The sequence below is a fragment of the Alternaria alternata genome (assembly GCF_001642055.1).
Source record: "Alternaria alternata strain SRC1lrK2f unplaced genomic scaffold CC77scaffold_17, whole genome shotgun sequence".
In the NCBI taxonomy this organism is placed as follows: Eukaryota; Fungi; Ascomycota; class Dothideomycetes; order Pleosporales; family Pleosporaceae; genus Alternaria; species Alternaria alternata.
Genome location: NW_017306206.1, coordinates 595,922 through 610,533, shown reverse-complemented (window position 1 = coordinate 610,533; position 14,612 = coordinate 595,922). Strand labels below are relative to the sequence as shown.

General features: G+C 53.5%; 5 protein-coding genes across 5 annotated transcripts; 2 read left to right on the top strand and 3 right to left on the bottom strand.

The window, feature by feature from the left end:
• Positions 1-131: 131 nt before the first annotated feature.
• CC77DRAFT_941066 (PP2C-domain-containing protein) lies at positions 132-1,848 on the bottom strand (the record flags this gene model as incomplete). Its single annotated transcript, XM_018534766.1, has 2 exons — positions 132-518; positions 565-1,848. 2 exons carry the CDS (start codon positions 1,846-1,848, stop codon positions 132-134), a joined length of 1,671 nt encoding a protein of 556 aa, XP_018383374.1.
• Positions 1,849-2,755: 907 nt separating this feature from the next.
• Positions 2,756-3,679, bottom strand: CC77DRAFT_1011180 (Snf7-domain-containing protein; the record flags this gene model as incomplete). Its single annotated transcript, XM_018523693.1, has 5 exons — positions 2,756-2,887; positions 2,935-3,143; positions 3,194-3,350; positions 3,424-3,624; positions 3,674-3,679. 5 exons carry the CDS (start codon positions 3,677-3,679, stop codon positions 2,756-2,758), a joined length of 705 nt encoding a protein of 234 aa, XP_018383373.1.
• A 594-nt stretch (positions 3,680-4,273) lies between these two features.
• Positions 4,274-9,871, top strand: CC77DRAFT_941575 (hypothetical protein; the record flags this gene model as incomplete). The annotated part of the gene is made up of 3 exons (XM_018534802.1): positions 4,274-6,632; positions 6,677-7,034; positions 7,435-9,871. 3 exons carry the CDS (start codon positions 4,274-4,276, stop codon positions 9,869-9,871), a joined length of 5,154 nt encoding a protein of 1,717 aa, XP_018383372.1.
• Positions 9,872-10,286: 415 nt separating this feature from the next.
• CC77DRAFT_1022826 (rhomboid-domain-containing protein) lies at positions 10,287-12,482 on the top strand. The gene is made up of 3 exons (XM_018525546.1): positions 10,287-11,157; positions 11,216-12,201; positions 12,259-12,482. Exons 1-3 carry the CDS (start codon positions 10,656-10,658, stop codon positions 12,397-12,399), a joined length of 1,629 nt encoding a protein of 542 aa, XP_018383371.1. The 5' UTR covers positions 10,287-10,655; the 3' UTR covers positions 12,400-12,482.
• A 66-nt stretch (positions 12,483-12,548) lies between these two features.
• Positions 12,549-14,571, bottom strand: CC77DRAFT_243786 (hypothetical protein). The gene is made up of 3 exons (XM_018530834.1): positions 14,390-14,571; positions 13,140-14,331; positions 12,549-13,087 (listed from the first exon to the last, which is right to left on the bottom strand). The coding sequence occupies exons 2-3, from the start codon at positions 14,258-14,260 to the stop codon at positions 12,682-12,684; spliced, it is 1,527 nt and encodes a 508-aa protein (XP_018383370.1). The 5' UTR covers positions 14,261-14,331; positions 14,390-14,571; the 3' UTR covers positions 12,549-12,681.
• Between the last annotated feature and the right edge of the window lie 41 nt (positions 14,572-14,612).

Here is a 14,612-nt window from a genome sequence, read left to right as displayed (position 1 = left end):
CCAGATCCTCAGGCACGCTAGAAATCATACACTGCCGCCATCTGCCCATAAACATTGCACACCACCCTTGTCCCTCCCAAAATGCCCTCCCAAGCTGTAGCCTCCATATACTAGACAGTCCTCGTCCAAAACTACACGTCGTTTTTCCTAGCTGCCTTCGCAGCGTCAATGTTCAGCTCAGGACCTGGCTCTGCCTCCGCCTCCTCCATAATGATTTCCTGTGCCGCAGCCTCGACCGGTACTTCTGGTTCGCCGATTGCTTTCTTCGCCTGTGCCACGATGGCGTCTGCCTCGGTAATTCCGCCCTTCATGGTAGACTGATCACCATCTACACCCATGGCGGCGTCATTCTTGCGCTGTCGGAGTGCCTTGTTGTCGAAGCGTACGACCATGCAGGAAAGATTGTCGGTAGAGAAGCGAGCGAGGGCATAGTCGACGAGCTTCTTGGATGCTTCTTGGGGATCGTGGACTTGGCGGACTAGGTCAACAGCTTCCTGGTCGGAGCAGACATCCCAGAGCTGTGTTCGTTAGTAGATGTTACGTATTCGTTGATGGGCTACTTACTCCATCGCAAGCAAGAATGAGAAATTCGTCCTGCTCTGCCTGGATAACAGTCTCGGTGGTGTACGGGTGTCCGGTGACCAGGTCCTTCATATAGGCATCCCCCAGTGCTCGTGTAACAGCAAGAACGCCATTAACGCGGTTGTTGAGAATCAAACCACCAGCGCTGGCAACCCGACGGCCTTCATTCTCGTCGCTACCCTTGTGGTCGTAAGAGAGGCGAAGTGCTCGGCCATTACGGCAGAGAACAATACGCGCATCGCCCACGTTGGCCGTATACAGCACGCGCTGTCGACTGGCCTCGTTCCGTAACCTCGCCTCCACTTGTTGTTCAGATGCAGGCTCCACAGCGGAATCAGCACCGTCCCTGGCCTCGCCTTCGCCGGCGTGCTTGATAGCCGATACTGCCGCGGGTGCGAAGAGGACCGAGCCGGTAGACGACTGAGCGTTAGGCACTCGGTCCTCCCACCTCAAGACAGCGATGACCGCGGTACAACCACTGTTCTTCAGAGGAAGCTTTTCCAACTGCTGGTCGACTACGGTGAAGGTCTGGTCAAGTAGTTCGGGTATCGGGGTATTTGGGTTCTTTCGAATTGTCTCTTCCAGAATCAAATGGAGCTTCTTCCCACACCAATCGGCAGCGAACGTTCCGGCGTGTCCGTCGAAGATGGCGAAGTATCCGTTGTCGGTCTCGACTACGGCTTGCGACAGAGCATCCGACTGAGTCGAACTGGCATCGGATATGGCGCGTGTCTTCTCGGCGCCGTAAGAGGGAGCCGGAGTGCTCAGGAAGTTGTATAGATATGCATGGGTATCCTCCATCGTTCGTCTGCACTTCTTGTTCTTATCCTCTGTGACACCGACGCGGAAGGTGGATCGTGGGCCAGGCGCCGACTCGCCGGCAGAGTTGTTGAGTGAGCCCTGGGGGACACTGAGAGCAGCATCGGATTTGCCGAGCTTCTGCATGGGGGTTTGAGGGGAGGCCTTTTCTGACATGGTGGAGGTACTGGAGGTGGGAGAGCCTGACGAGCCGCCGAGATGCAACGACTGTTTCGCGCTCGAGAACATGTCCCGGGCACGCGACACGCCGCTACTCCGTCGTTTTCTCTCAGCAGGCGCAGAAGCATCACTGGGCTTGCGATCTATCGAAGCGGAGCCGTTGCTGGTCGTGTTTATTGCGCCTGCAGCTCCGTTGTCTGTCGCCGGGGCTGCGGTGGGCTGTGGCGCGTCATTGCTTGCAGGAGTGCCAATGGTGGAACTCTCGTCGTCCTTTGCATTCCCAAACATCTTCGAGAGCAAGCCTCCCTGGGCGCTCCGACGCCTGTTACCTGCCAGCTTGATTGATGGCGCTGGTGTTTGCTGGCTGGGTGGTGGCGACGGTGATGCAGTTGGGGGCGGCGGCGGATTCGGCGAAAGTGAATAAGCGGGGCTCGAGTGACAAGAATATGTTAGGAAGGATGTAAACAGACGCAAGGGGAAGAGTCGTGGGAGATGGAGTTCTTAGGTGTGATGACGTCGGAGGTGTATAGCGGGGCGAGCAACCGGAAATATCAATTGGCGCAAGAAGAGGGCTTGACGCTGGGAGAGGATGGCAAGGCGCGGGCACGTTCCAGGGTTGAGATTGGACGATCGCCGGTGTAGCGTGGATGGAGTAGGCAGTGAGCTGCTGGGTGCTGGGTACAAGTGCGCAGTGGGAAGTTGTCTATGCCGACTGCTCTTCTCGCGGAAGTGCGGGGGATCTCACGCAGTTAGTCAGGAAGGGCAGCACCGCCTACGTATACCACGCTGGGTACTGTGAATGGGGAGGCAAGGGAGCAGAACAGATACACGATCTTGTGACTCTGATATATCACCAACACTAAGATACCCAAAGCCAATTCCAGGGTTTTGGGCTACGATCCGCATGATCTAGGCTCAAGCGCATGCAGGCCGGCGCGTACGGTGGAGCCGGCCTGAACTGACTAAACTCTCCATGTACGGCCGCCGGCCTTGACTATCGCAATATCACGAGGATCTAGACGTCCAAAATCTTCCGGACATCTCCATGCGCAAAAGGACACATAATGTTTCTGGGACGTGGACAACGTCGCACGCTCTATTCAAGTGCCCAATCTGACGTCCACGAGTGCTGACACCTAGCCAAGAGCGCTGCACGGGCACCTCCAGCGTTGCTTCTTGTACTAGCACTTCACCCTCACCTCCTCAAGCTGTCCAAGCGTGCCTGAAGGTCGTCATCATCCGGGTCAGCTCCGCCGCCGCCGACAGCCTGCGCCACCCTAGCTTCAGGTACTGCGTTCTTCTGCAGTCCGCTGGGCGTCTCGCCAAGCTATGTAACGTTAGTGAATGCGCTTTCGGTGATGGATGAGTACTCACAGCCTGGCCAAGATCGATGCCTATTTCATCCAAGACCTGGTTGACGACGTCTTCACTCTCCTCCTCGTCTTCCATGCCGGTGGCATCATCGATGGCGTCGTCCATCATCTCCTGCCTCTGGTCCATGATATCGTTCTCCTTTTCAAACTCCATAGCAATGCGTTGAAGCGCGGGAAGGTTCATCTGCCTGTTCATGCTCCCAAGCAGTGCTGAAGTGTGTTAGAGTACGTCTGGCAAGATTTATAACATATGAACCTACTCGTTGCACCCTTCATAGACTGCATCATCTGCTCATTACTGCGTACTGTCTGCCCAATGTCAGCTGTGCCCAGATTCCAGTATGTGGTCGCCATGCCTGTATCCGCAATGAGATCGCTTGTAGTTGTGTGCGCATCTGGTAGAACTTCTGGATGTATCTTTGCGCAAACATTAGCCATGTGAAAGTAGCCATGCGACAAGTAGCGGCTCGGCATACCGTCGTGTCCGCACCAGGTCCTTTGCCTGGATGCGCAGAGGTCCCATTTGCCCATTCTTCGCGCTCTTCTTAATATCTGCCACCAGCTTCTTCTCCTGGTTCTCGAGCTTCACGCGCTCGCGGTCTAGCTCTCGCTGCGTCTTCTCGAGTGCGCGCTGGTGTTTCCGCAGTCGCTCCGCCGGCGTCATGCGCTTTCCGAAGGCCCATTCTACGATCTGGCATTGCTGTCAAACACGATGTCGCTCAAAGACTAGGTATACATACGTTCATGGTCGCGAGTAGACTGCAGGAAGGTTGGTGAGTATAGCTGGGTAGACTTGGAAGTAGGTGCAGCGGGTAGCGGCTGATACGGCCACTTCGTCTAAACTAGAGAGTAGGTGGTAGAGACCAGCTCTACGTTGGGCGGGTAGTTGTATTGAGAGACGTAAGAGAGGTCAAAGTTGCAAAAGGTGTTGCCTTGCCCGATTATGTCATTTGATGTTCCGCCGGGCTGGAGGGCAAGATACGCAGGTATGGCGATGCCGAGCCTTGGAGGAACTGACTATCAGTTACCCACCTCTAAGCAATTGCGCTATCGAAGCAATACGATCATATGGATTTCAAGTGAAACTACTGCATCGAAACAATGCCCAGACATTAGACGCACACGAGACGTAGACGTGTAGAGCCGCGGTAGTGGACTCGTAGTGGTCACTGACAGCCAATCCCTGTTTGCTTGCGTGGTGGCGTGTGCACCACCAACTCTGACGTTGTCTCAGCATTCTTTTCTCGACACCGCCTCCCGCTCTACAACACCACCACCCCCCTTCCGTATCTATCACGACATGCGCCCCTCCTTATAGCGCAAACCACGAAACTACCCCGATGAATCCCGATCGACGAAACGGCCGGCCCTCCTCGTCTGGAGAGTCCTCCAGCAGCCGTCGTGGTGGGTCAGATGACTTTGTTCCGCGACAGAATGCTCGACCTGGATACATGACGGTTGGCGGCGGAAGCACCACAAGCGACGCCGCTGCCCGTCTCGTGTCCATGTTGGACGAGGACTCCGGTTATGGCGGAAGTATGCAAGATGGCGAAAGCAGCGGGATGAACTGGCGGTCTAACGTTGGCGAAGATAGGCCATCACCTATGTCTTTTGCCGGGTCAGGAAACGCCGAAGTCGAGAAACAGCGCAGCCATGTGCTCCAATTGCGATACAACCAGAACAAAAACGCCCTCGGCCGGGCGATCGCCGGCACCATCGAGACATTGAAGAGTTTCCAAGAAATGAATCTGAAATGGCCGGCCCATTACCCCTCGGTACAGGTGGCCGAAAAACAAAAGGCGCACCTTCGCAGCGAATCTCGGCCTGGACTGCAGCACACGCAGTCTGCGATTGGCAACTTCGACCCCGATATGCGCTCTCCCGAACGACCTCGAGGACCCCGCCGGGCGGGCACAACGATTGGAGATGACCCCGCCGCCGAGTCGAGCGCTGCCGCCGAGCAAAAGCGTAGAGAAGAGCCTCGACTGGTTACGCCCCAACTTGCTCACGATTTCTCCGTTCTGAAGTTGGAACTGCGCATGGGCGGCCGAACACAGACAGACTTGGTACATTCGCTGGAGAAGAACTCTGTTGCGTCTCTCCTCGACGGCCAGATCCAACAGAGCATACGCCACCTCTTCTCTCTCAAGGAACGTATCGAAGATACGTCAAGCAAGGTCCTGGTCACGGGAGACTTGAACGCTGGAAAGTCGACCTTCTGTAATGCCCTCCTCCGACGTAAGGTCCTGCCCGAAGACCAGCAGCCCTGCACGAGCATTTTCTGCGAGGTTCTTGACTTCCGGGAGAACGGTGGTGTCGAAGAGGTTCACGCAATTCCCATCGGTTCGACGTACAACCGCAACGACGAAAGCACGTACGTTGTATTCGATATCAAGGACCTGGAGAAAATTGTCATCGACAACGATCATTTCGCACAGTGCAAGATCTACATCAAAGACATCCGAGATGTTGACGAATCACTTCTGAACAACGGAGTGGTCGACATCGCTCTCATCGACGCCCCGGGTCTGAACGCCGACTCTCTCAAGACCACCGCCGTGTTCGCTCGCCAAGAAGAGATTGATGTCGTCGTCTTTGTCGTTTCTGCTGCGAATCACTTCACCGAGTCCGCTAAGAACTTTATCTTCACCGCAGCGCGCGAGAAGGCATACATGTTCATGGTAGTCAACGGCTTCGATACCATTCGCGATCAGAACCGTTGCCAAGAGATGATCTTAAAGCAAGTTGCTAACCTCAGTCCGGCCACCTTCAAGGAGTCCAGCGAGCTGGTACATTTCGTTTCTAGTAACGCCATCCCCATGGGTGCAGGTGGGAGCCCCCCTGATGACGATGGTGACGACGATCCATCCGACAAAGGAAAGGGCAAGGAGGCAGAGAAGCAGCGCGACTTTGCCGATCTTGAGGCTTCGTTACGACGTTTCGTGCTGGAGAAGAGGGCCAGGTCTAAACTTGCACCCGCAAAGACTTATCTTCTCAACGTACTAGGAGATATGAACAACCTAGCCACAGTCAACCGAGATGTGTCTCAGAGCGAATTGGACCGCGTCAAGAAGGAGATCGAAGCGCTCGAGCCTGAGTTTGAAGAGTCCAAGAAGTCACGGACAGAAGCTGGAGAGGCAGTGGATCGCATGGTTGAAGATACGACGTCAGACGTCTATGGCTACACTCGAGACACGCTCAACAACTGCATTGCCAGAGTAGCTGAACAGGATCTTGGCATCGATTACCCTGGTCTGTTCTCAGCATACCAGTACGCTGAGGACATCAGGGACTCGATGCTCCACGAGGTCACTGAAAGCGTCCGTTTGTGTGAAGAACACGCTCGAACCCAAGCTGTGCAGGGCTACAACGGCATCAAAAACTTGGGTGTCCTACATCTTGGCAACAACTTGTATGCCGACGTCATGTTCCGTCCGGAGAGGATGTTCAGGAAGTCAGTGCACGCTCTTGCTCGACAAGTGGATATTGATATTGATCTGTGGGACTTCTTCGACATCGCCAGTCTGTGGGAACGTCAGGAGAAGGCCGCTGGTGCCGGTATGGCCATGACTGTTGCCGGCGTAGTAGGTGGCAGATTGGTCGGCGGTGTCGGCTGGGTAGACGGTGCTCTTGGTGCTGCAAAGGTCATGGGCACAAGCAACATGAGGAGACTGATAATCCCTGGTCTCATCGCTGGTGGTAAGTCAATCGTACGAGTATGAAATGTTCTATGCTAATATCAGCAGTCGCTCTCGGAGTATCATACGTACTGGCGTCCGTGCCTAAATCACTACCTCACAGACTTAGCGCGAAGCTATCTCAACAACTAGCGGCGATCGATTACACACACTCCAACGCCCTTCGCATCAGCTCCGAGGTTCGGCGCGCACTCAAAGGCCCTGCTAACGATGTACGCATCGGTCTGCAGAGGAACGTCGAAAAGCTCCAGCTCCAGAAGGAGGAGACAACCAAGCTCAAGGCGGAAACTGAAGTTGCACGCAAGTACTTTGGCAACCTTGTCCGCAGCAGCAACGACTTGCGCCAGACGGTCCAACGCGTTGACCTGGAGGCAGCGCCACCAGTGATTGGCGGACCGATGCAGTAGATGCAATTTATGTCTTTATGCTATTTGAAAGAGTCACGGCTTATGCGTATGAAGAAAAGGTTCAAGCATGGAGGCGTTTGCAGGTGTTAGGATAGGTCACGACGAAGTAATCTTGCTCGTTTTCCCGGTGTACATACAATTGACCCAATACCCCTCTTGCCCCTTTGGTCGAAATCGATAGATATATACCCTAGAACTCTGAATAAGTGACTTGAATATGGTGGTGAAAGCTGGATTTTGCCAAGCTGTCGTGTTGGACCCTGAACGTTGACGCCTGTCGACCTCGGATCTGCGCACGTCATCTCTCCAACGCTACCTAACGTTGCATACCCTACTTCCAGCATACCCGCTCCATGGCGGCTCATGCACGCCCGGAACCACCCTGATGGAAACCAGAAGAGACCCGAGATCCTTTCTCTTCTTCATAATCCTCTTGCTGCTCATCAACTCGCCCGAACCGCAACAGCCGACATTCAATGCGCGCACACGCTACCGAGAGCTCATCGAGCGCGAATACTACCAGCTAGATCTCTTGAATCGGACGCGATACGGCGACTTCAGCGAGAAAAAGGACAAGTGGCTGAATATCACTGGGCTGAGGGATGAAGATGGCTTTGCATGGGAGCTACTGGACCCTGTGAGGCAGAAAGCAAAGGCGCAGTCAGAGCGCCTTCTAGGAGATGGGTGGAAGGGTATGCTTGATGGCTCACTGCAAGAGGGAGAGGCTACTATGCCGGTATACAAGAATCTATCTGGTTACGTACAAGGAGAATGGACGCGCTCGCCGCTGAGTCGCATACGGCACCCCGGCGATATGGGCAATGCCTCGGCCATCCCCGATCCCTTTGGAAATCTGGTAGAATATGACAGAAACCTAACCGGTGCAGGCGGGCCGTTGCGAATGCACATTACAGAGCTGGAAGATAGGATGCGGAGGAATGAGAACAAGACCATATCCGAGATCAGCGCGAAAGTGATTATTGGAGACAAAGACAGCTTTGGAGGGAATTGGTGGGAATTTGTGGCACATGGTATCCATTTCATGAAAAGCGGGACTGCGGTTCTGACTACTACGAGCGATCGGTTCGCGGGCATCTTCGCTTTGCCTCACCTGCAGGTCACGCCCTATTTCTACTCAACATCGCAAGAGTTCCTGAACTGGACCATACATGAGACTATTAAACGGCAAGAGAAGAGAGCTTTCCCGCTCTGGAATCCCTGGACATCTGCTGCAGAAGGCAACAATGAGGGCATGTTCCAGGGACACCATTGCGAATTCGTCTTGTATCTTCAAGAGTTCCCAAGTCAATCTAACGTCGACATGGACTGGCTCGAGCACGAGCTCCGGTTTCCTACTGGAGCTCCTGTCCCTCACGATGTTCCACATGCCATGTCCATGGTGGGCTTCTCGCCGGATTGCGGTTTCGTTATTGAGTCAAAGGGTCCTCCAGACTTTCCGCCATCGGAGGCTATGCATCTGGTCGGTTCTAAGACAGAAGACTTCAATGTTCGCGCTAGACACGGTATCCTGGCTTTCGCCATCAGTCTTGCGTTCCAGCTTTCCTTCACTCTCAAGCAGATGAAGGAGACAGCAACGCCATCAATGCGGAGTCGAGTCAGCTTCTACACCATTGCTATGATGACTCTGGGCGACGGCTTCACATTTCTGATCCTCATCTTCATGTATTTCTTCCTCGGTACAGCACAGTTGGCGCTGTACAGTATCGCATTCATAGCGCTATTTTCCGTACTGACCCACCTCCGCTTCCTGATGGACATCTGGTCCGTACAAGCAGCGGAGAGGGCGCGTCAGGAGCGGCAACGAACTCCAGCGGCTACCACAACGACGCCGGCTCCAGCTCCCGAGGCTGCTACTTCAGCACCATCTGCCGATGCCGGTCTGCCCTTGCCAGCAACCGCCGCTCGACCACCACGTCCACCTACTCCCATCATCATTGCACCAGATCAAGACGATCCGGATGAAGATGTCACACCAGGTCCGAACAATGCGCCCACGCCGACCAATGCCACGACAACGAACGCAAATCCGCGAGCTGAGCTTGGTGCATTGTATAGCCGCTTCTGCCTTATGCTTATAGTCCTGTTCTTTGTGACTATCCACTTCGGTACTGCTCGCACGACATATCGTGCTGTCTATTTCGACGTCATGACGTTTCTCTACCTGTCTTTCTGGATACCGCAGATCTATCGTAATATCATGCGCAACTGTCGGCGAGCATTACGCTGGGATTATGTTGCTGGAACAAGCATAGCCCGCATCGCGCCTGTAGCATACTTTTACATGAAAGAAGACAATGTCTTGTTTTCAAGAACGGACTGGAAAGCCATGGGCTTCTTGGCAGGCTGGGTATGGATGCAAGTGGTGGTGTTGGTGAGCCAGGAGGTTCTCGGCCCACGATTCTTTGTCAGAGACGGATGGGCGCCGCCAGCATACGACTACCACCCCATTCTACGCGAAGACGAAGAAGGCGCAACCATGCCGCTCAACATCACGACTTCGTCGGAATCACCATCTACAATTGATGCTTCGGCAGCAGAGGGTGAAACCACCAAAGCATCAGGCGAGTCCAAATCCAAAGGCAAGAAGGTTTTCGACTGCAGTATCTGTGCCAACGACATTGAAGTACCAGTCATACCTGCTGGAGCTGATGAGAGCAGTGTAGCTGGCATGGGTGGGACGAGCATGATTTTGCAAAGGCGACAGTACATGGTGACGCCTTGTCGACACATCTTCCACACTGGATGTCTCGAAGGGTGGATGAGGTATCGATTGATGTGTCCAAACTGCAGAGAGAGTTTACCGCCGTTGTAGATGAAGTGATTCGAGTACAGTCAGATTTTCCCTGCATCGGGAGTATTTTCCAGGCTACCTCTGTGTCTGCCACGCATGAGTGACGCATGTCTCACTGTCCGCGTAACAAGTGGGTCATTTAGCGCGCCTTGCAGCTCCACCTTCGGAAGTGGAAGCGTAACGGCCACAAGCTCCAGGGGTAGTCCGTTCTGTACCGCGCGCAGTCAGACAAATATAATGTGAAATGCAATATAGATGCGCAAATTCAAACATTGCCACTTTCTGCGTCAACTCGACGCACATGTCGGTGATTTCAGCGAGCACGGCACTTATTAATAGTACCTCTACGCCACAGATCGACGCTTAGTCGCTAAGGGCACGCATCCCTACCGGTCCACAGCTGGGGCTGAGCTGCGCATCCATCGCTTTCTGAGCCCTGGCCTTGCATACGCAAACCACAACTCTCAGCCTCTCAGGCTACACATTCGCTTCTGTGCTGCATTTGTGTTCTGCGTTGGCATATAATAACGGTGCCTCGTTTCCAAGTAACTGCTCTTATCCTCTTCCGCATTTCCGAGACACCGAACGACCCCCTGGACTTGTACAAAGCTTGTTCGCAGCCGCCCTCGTTGCCTGCCCCAGCTTAAGCAAGGCCAAACCCTTCGTCTACCCCACAGCTCATTGTTGTACATAACCGACCTCGCCTACACCACGCCCGTTGGCACAGCGCATTACCCCTACTACAGAGCGCATCTAGTTGTGCAACCTGGCGACTTCCTAATACCACTACCAGCGCTTGCCTATCATGGCGGCCAACGACTACTACGGCAACTCCCACCCGGGGCAGTCGAACGACAGGAACGATGCGCCTCTGCCTCCAGTACCCGGCAACCACACACAACACTCCGTCTCGCCCGTCAGCTCGCCCTTTGACGACCGACCCTATCCCACACACACAGCCAGCAGCGGTGCGCTCGGCGGCTACCCCATCGATACATCGTATTCAAATACCTCATACCAACCTCCGACACAGTATAGCTCGACCGCACATATCAACGACCCGTACGCGCGGCAGCCAGACCCCTTCGCCGACCAAAACGCGATACCGCTTCAGACACAGCCGAAGATGGATGGCAGCAGTCCGACACGGTATAATGGCGACCCAGAGTACTACGGCATGGGCGTGGAACCCAAGAGGAGAAAGAGTAAAAAGAAGAAAGGCTGGTTCAGTGGCAGAGTGACGTGGGTAGTCTATCTTCTTACGGCGGTGCAAGTTGGCGTGTTTGTTGGGGAGTTGATCAAGAATGGTATGTTGTTACAGTACAAACATATCTGGAGACGTAGACATTGACTGACAGCGTATAGGCATCTTGACAGGCAGCCCCATCCAAACCAAGCCAAACTTCAACATCATGATCGGTCCTTCGCCCTACGTTTTGATCAACATGGGCGCGCGCTTCACACCCTGCATGCACAACATCAAGAAAGTTATCGAAGCCGATGGTGGGCCCGTCCTTCAATGGCCATGCCCGAATACCACCACCCTTACCGATAACAAGTGCACGCTGGCTGAACTCTGCGGCATGGGCGGTGGTGTCCCCAACCAAGAGGGTATCACAGACTTCAAGGATAGAAGCCACGAGCCGAACCAATGGTGGCGCTTCATTACTCCTATATTTCTGCACGCAGGAATTATTCACATCGGCTTCAACATGCTTCTACAGTGGACACTAGGTCGAGACATGGAAAAGGAAATTGGTCCCCTCCGGTTCGCACTCGTATATTTCTCCGCCGGTATCTTCGGTTTTGTGCTCGGTGGCAACTACGCACCCGATGGTATCACTTCTGTTGGTGCTTCCGGATCCCTCTTCGGTGTCTTAGCTCTCACCATGCTCGATCTCTTATACAACTGGTCCACCCGCCGCAGTCCGGTCAAAGACCTACTCTTCCTCCTCCTCGATATGGCCATCGCGTTCGTCATCGGTCTACTCCCCGGTCTAGACAACTTCTCCCATATCGGAGGCTTCCTCATGGGAATCGTTCTGGGTATTTGCATCATCCATTCACCCGAGTCGCTGCGCGCAAGAACAGGCCAAAGCGAACCGCCGTATGCAACAGTGGATACTCAGCCCCTCGCCCACGAGCCGGTTGCTACAGAATCCAAAAGCAAGATTACCGCTTTCGCCAAACAACCAGTTGGCTTCTTCAAAGGTCGCAAGCCACTCTGGTGGGCGTGGTGGCTTGTACGTGCTGGCGGTCTGGTAGCAGTCTTTATAGGCTTTATCCTGCTGCTGAGAAACTTTTACGAATGGAGGAATACTTGTAGTTGGTGCAAGCATTTGTCTTGCTTGGTACGTGTATCCTTGTATGTTACCCTTGAAGAGTACAGATTGCTAACTTTACCCTAGCCCATCACTACAAAGGGTGTGTCGTGGTGTGATATGGGTAGTCTGAACCTTACAACGACCGAGACTCCTAGCAAGAGGAGTTTAAATCCGGCAAGCCTGGCTCACTTTATGGGCGAGGCGACTGTTGGACGGATACTGTAGAGGGGAGAGCATCGATAGATGAAGTGAATGAGTTGGTTCTTGAGCACAAAGATTTCATCAACGGTCTGGCATACATGGGACGCAAAGCATAGATACCACATACCAATATTGAAGGATTGCAATACTTTCCTACCAGTAACTTTTTCCACGCTGTTGTGATAATTCTCCATAAAGCCAGTGAATGTGTCATGCACTTGCTATCATTGCCCACCAAAGTCCACCCAGAAGTATACACCGCCCACGAGAATTAATCCCTCTTGTCATGAACAACCGAGCCCTCGTTTACCACTGTGACTTCCTGGGTATACCACCGATCTGTACGGCCGAGTGTACGGGATTCTTCCAGTCCGGAGGCGTAGTGACGGTATACTGCAGATAACTAGCAACAGGCGGCTTGTACATCTCCATATGCCCAGTCTCCGCATTCCTCCGCAAGGTGGGTCTGGTGTTGAGATGATCAGGGCGGATCTTCTCTTGTACACCAAGGAAGCCACCGGACATCCTGTCGAGGAAGACGCCAAAGTTATCAGTATGGTTGATGGTACATTTAGAGCCATGGGATTCGCAGTGAGCCATGAGAGCGGTGGCAGACTTGAAGTACTTGAGGCATTTGGGGCACTTCACGCGTGTTATACGGTGGTCGACGAGAATGTGGTTGTTGAGATCTTGGCGGATGTCAAAGTTTTGCCTATTACTACGTTAACGATGAAGCAGTAAGAAAGCCGGAGAAGAGAACTTACTCGCAGACGAATGGACAATAGTACTTGTTGACGATTGAGTCGTAGAACCTCTCTGGGTTCCAGTCGGAACTCATCGGATCCCAGAAGCGATCACGAAAGAGATTGGGACCATGTGCATGCTCCATAGCCTCATCGTGTGCAGAGACAGAGAATTCACTGGGAGGAGCTTTGGGTTTGGCGTTCGGAAACAATATAGAGCCTGTTGATTTGCCCTTGCGAAGGCCCCAAACCTTGGTCTCATGATTGGACGAAGAAACACTGGAGCCCTGAACCTCAGAACCATCATGAACGAAAGAGCCATGCTGACTCTGGATAGCGTCGCGTCCGAAAGGTGATGGGGAGATCGTTGGGAAATTGGACGCAGCAGGAGATCTGATGACCGTTGAGCCATCAGAGTCGACATCGACGTCTCCATTGAGAGACATGCCGCCTATCATCGATGCAACCTCCATGTCTACGCCCGGCATGAACCCGCTCTGAGTAGGCAGAGGAGGGTAGTGACCGCTGAAGACCGGAGTGTGTGGCTCTTCTAGGGAAGGATCGGGCTTGATCGCCTCGAATTTGACGTCCTCAATGTCTGCGCTGTCATCGATGGGGTCATCGCTGAGCAGAACACCTCCGACCTCTTCTACGTCGATAGCTGCCTCGTACTTGGACATCTTTTGCTGCAATCGGTTCCATGCTGGACCATCCTCTAGATATTTCTCAACGAGATGCTTATGGACGACGTGGCCTTGGAACTGGGAGGCTTGAATGACCTCACAGTGACCAAACTCGAGGTGCTCGATGAAGAGGCATGCACGGTAGAAGGACTTCTGACAGCCGATGCAGGTAAGCTCCTGATCAACCTTGTGGTTACGCTCAATGTGACGCTTTAAGCCAGACGTGCTCTTGAACTCGTCGCCACAGACGCGGCATGCTTGTCCATGCTCCTCAGGCCGTGTGATCTTGTGCATGGCGTAGTCTTCAAAAGTTTCAAAATCCTCGTCGCACTTGTGACAGTATTCGTGATCGTCAAAGTTCTTCTTGTGGTTCTTCATGATCTTCTCTGTGTCAAAAGACATGTCGCAGTCTGCATACGTGCACTTGACCCGCCTGATGGGTTCGAGTGTGGCTGGCATCTCCGCTCTTTCCGTACGGATAGTTCTTGTGGAATGAGAGAGCTTCACAGCAGATGATTTAGGCTCGTCTGCTAGTCGGATGATTAATACTCAAAGAATCGAGTACTGCAGCGTGACGCGTGTACTTACCTGATTATGCAGTGATACGAGCGATTTTGTGTGAACTGTCGAAGCCTCACCTACTTTGGCGGTTCTCAAGAATTATTATAAACTTGCTACACCGACTTCGGCAGTAGACGGAAACCTCCCGTAGGTACAGTAGTTGTGGAACTTGGGGTAGCCTGGAAGAGAAGCACAGAGAGTGTGGTGTTGACCGATTTTGTGACAAAGACTGAGAGAAAGCTTTGTGTTA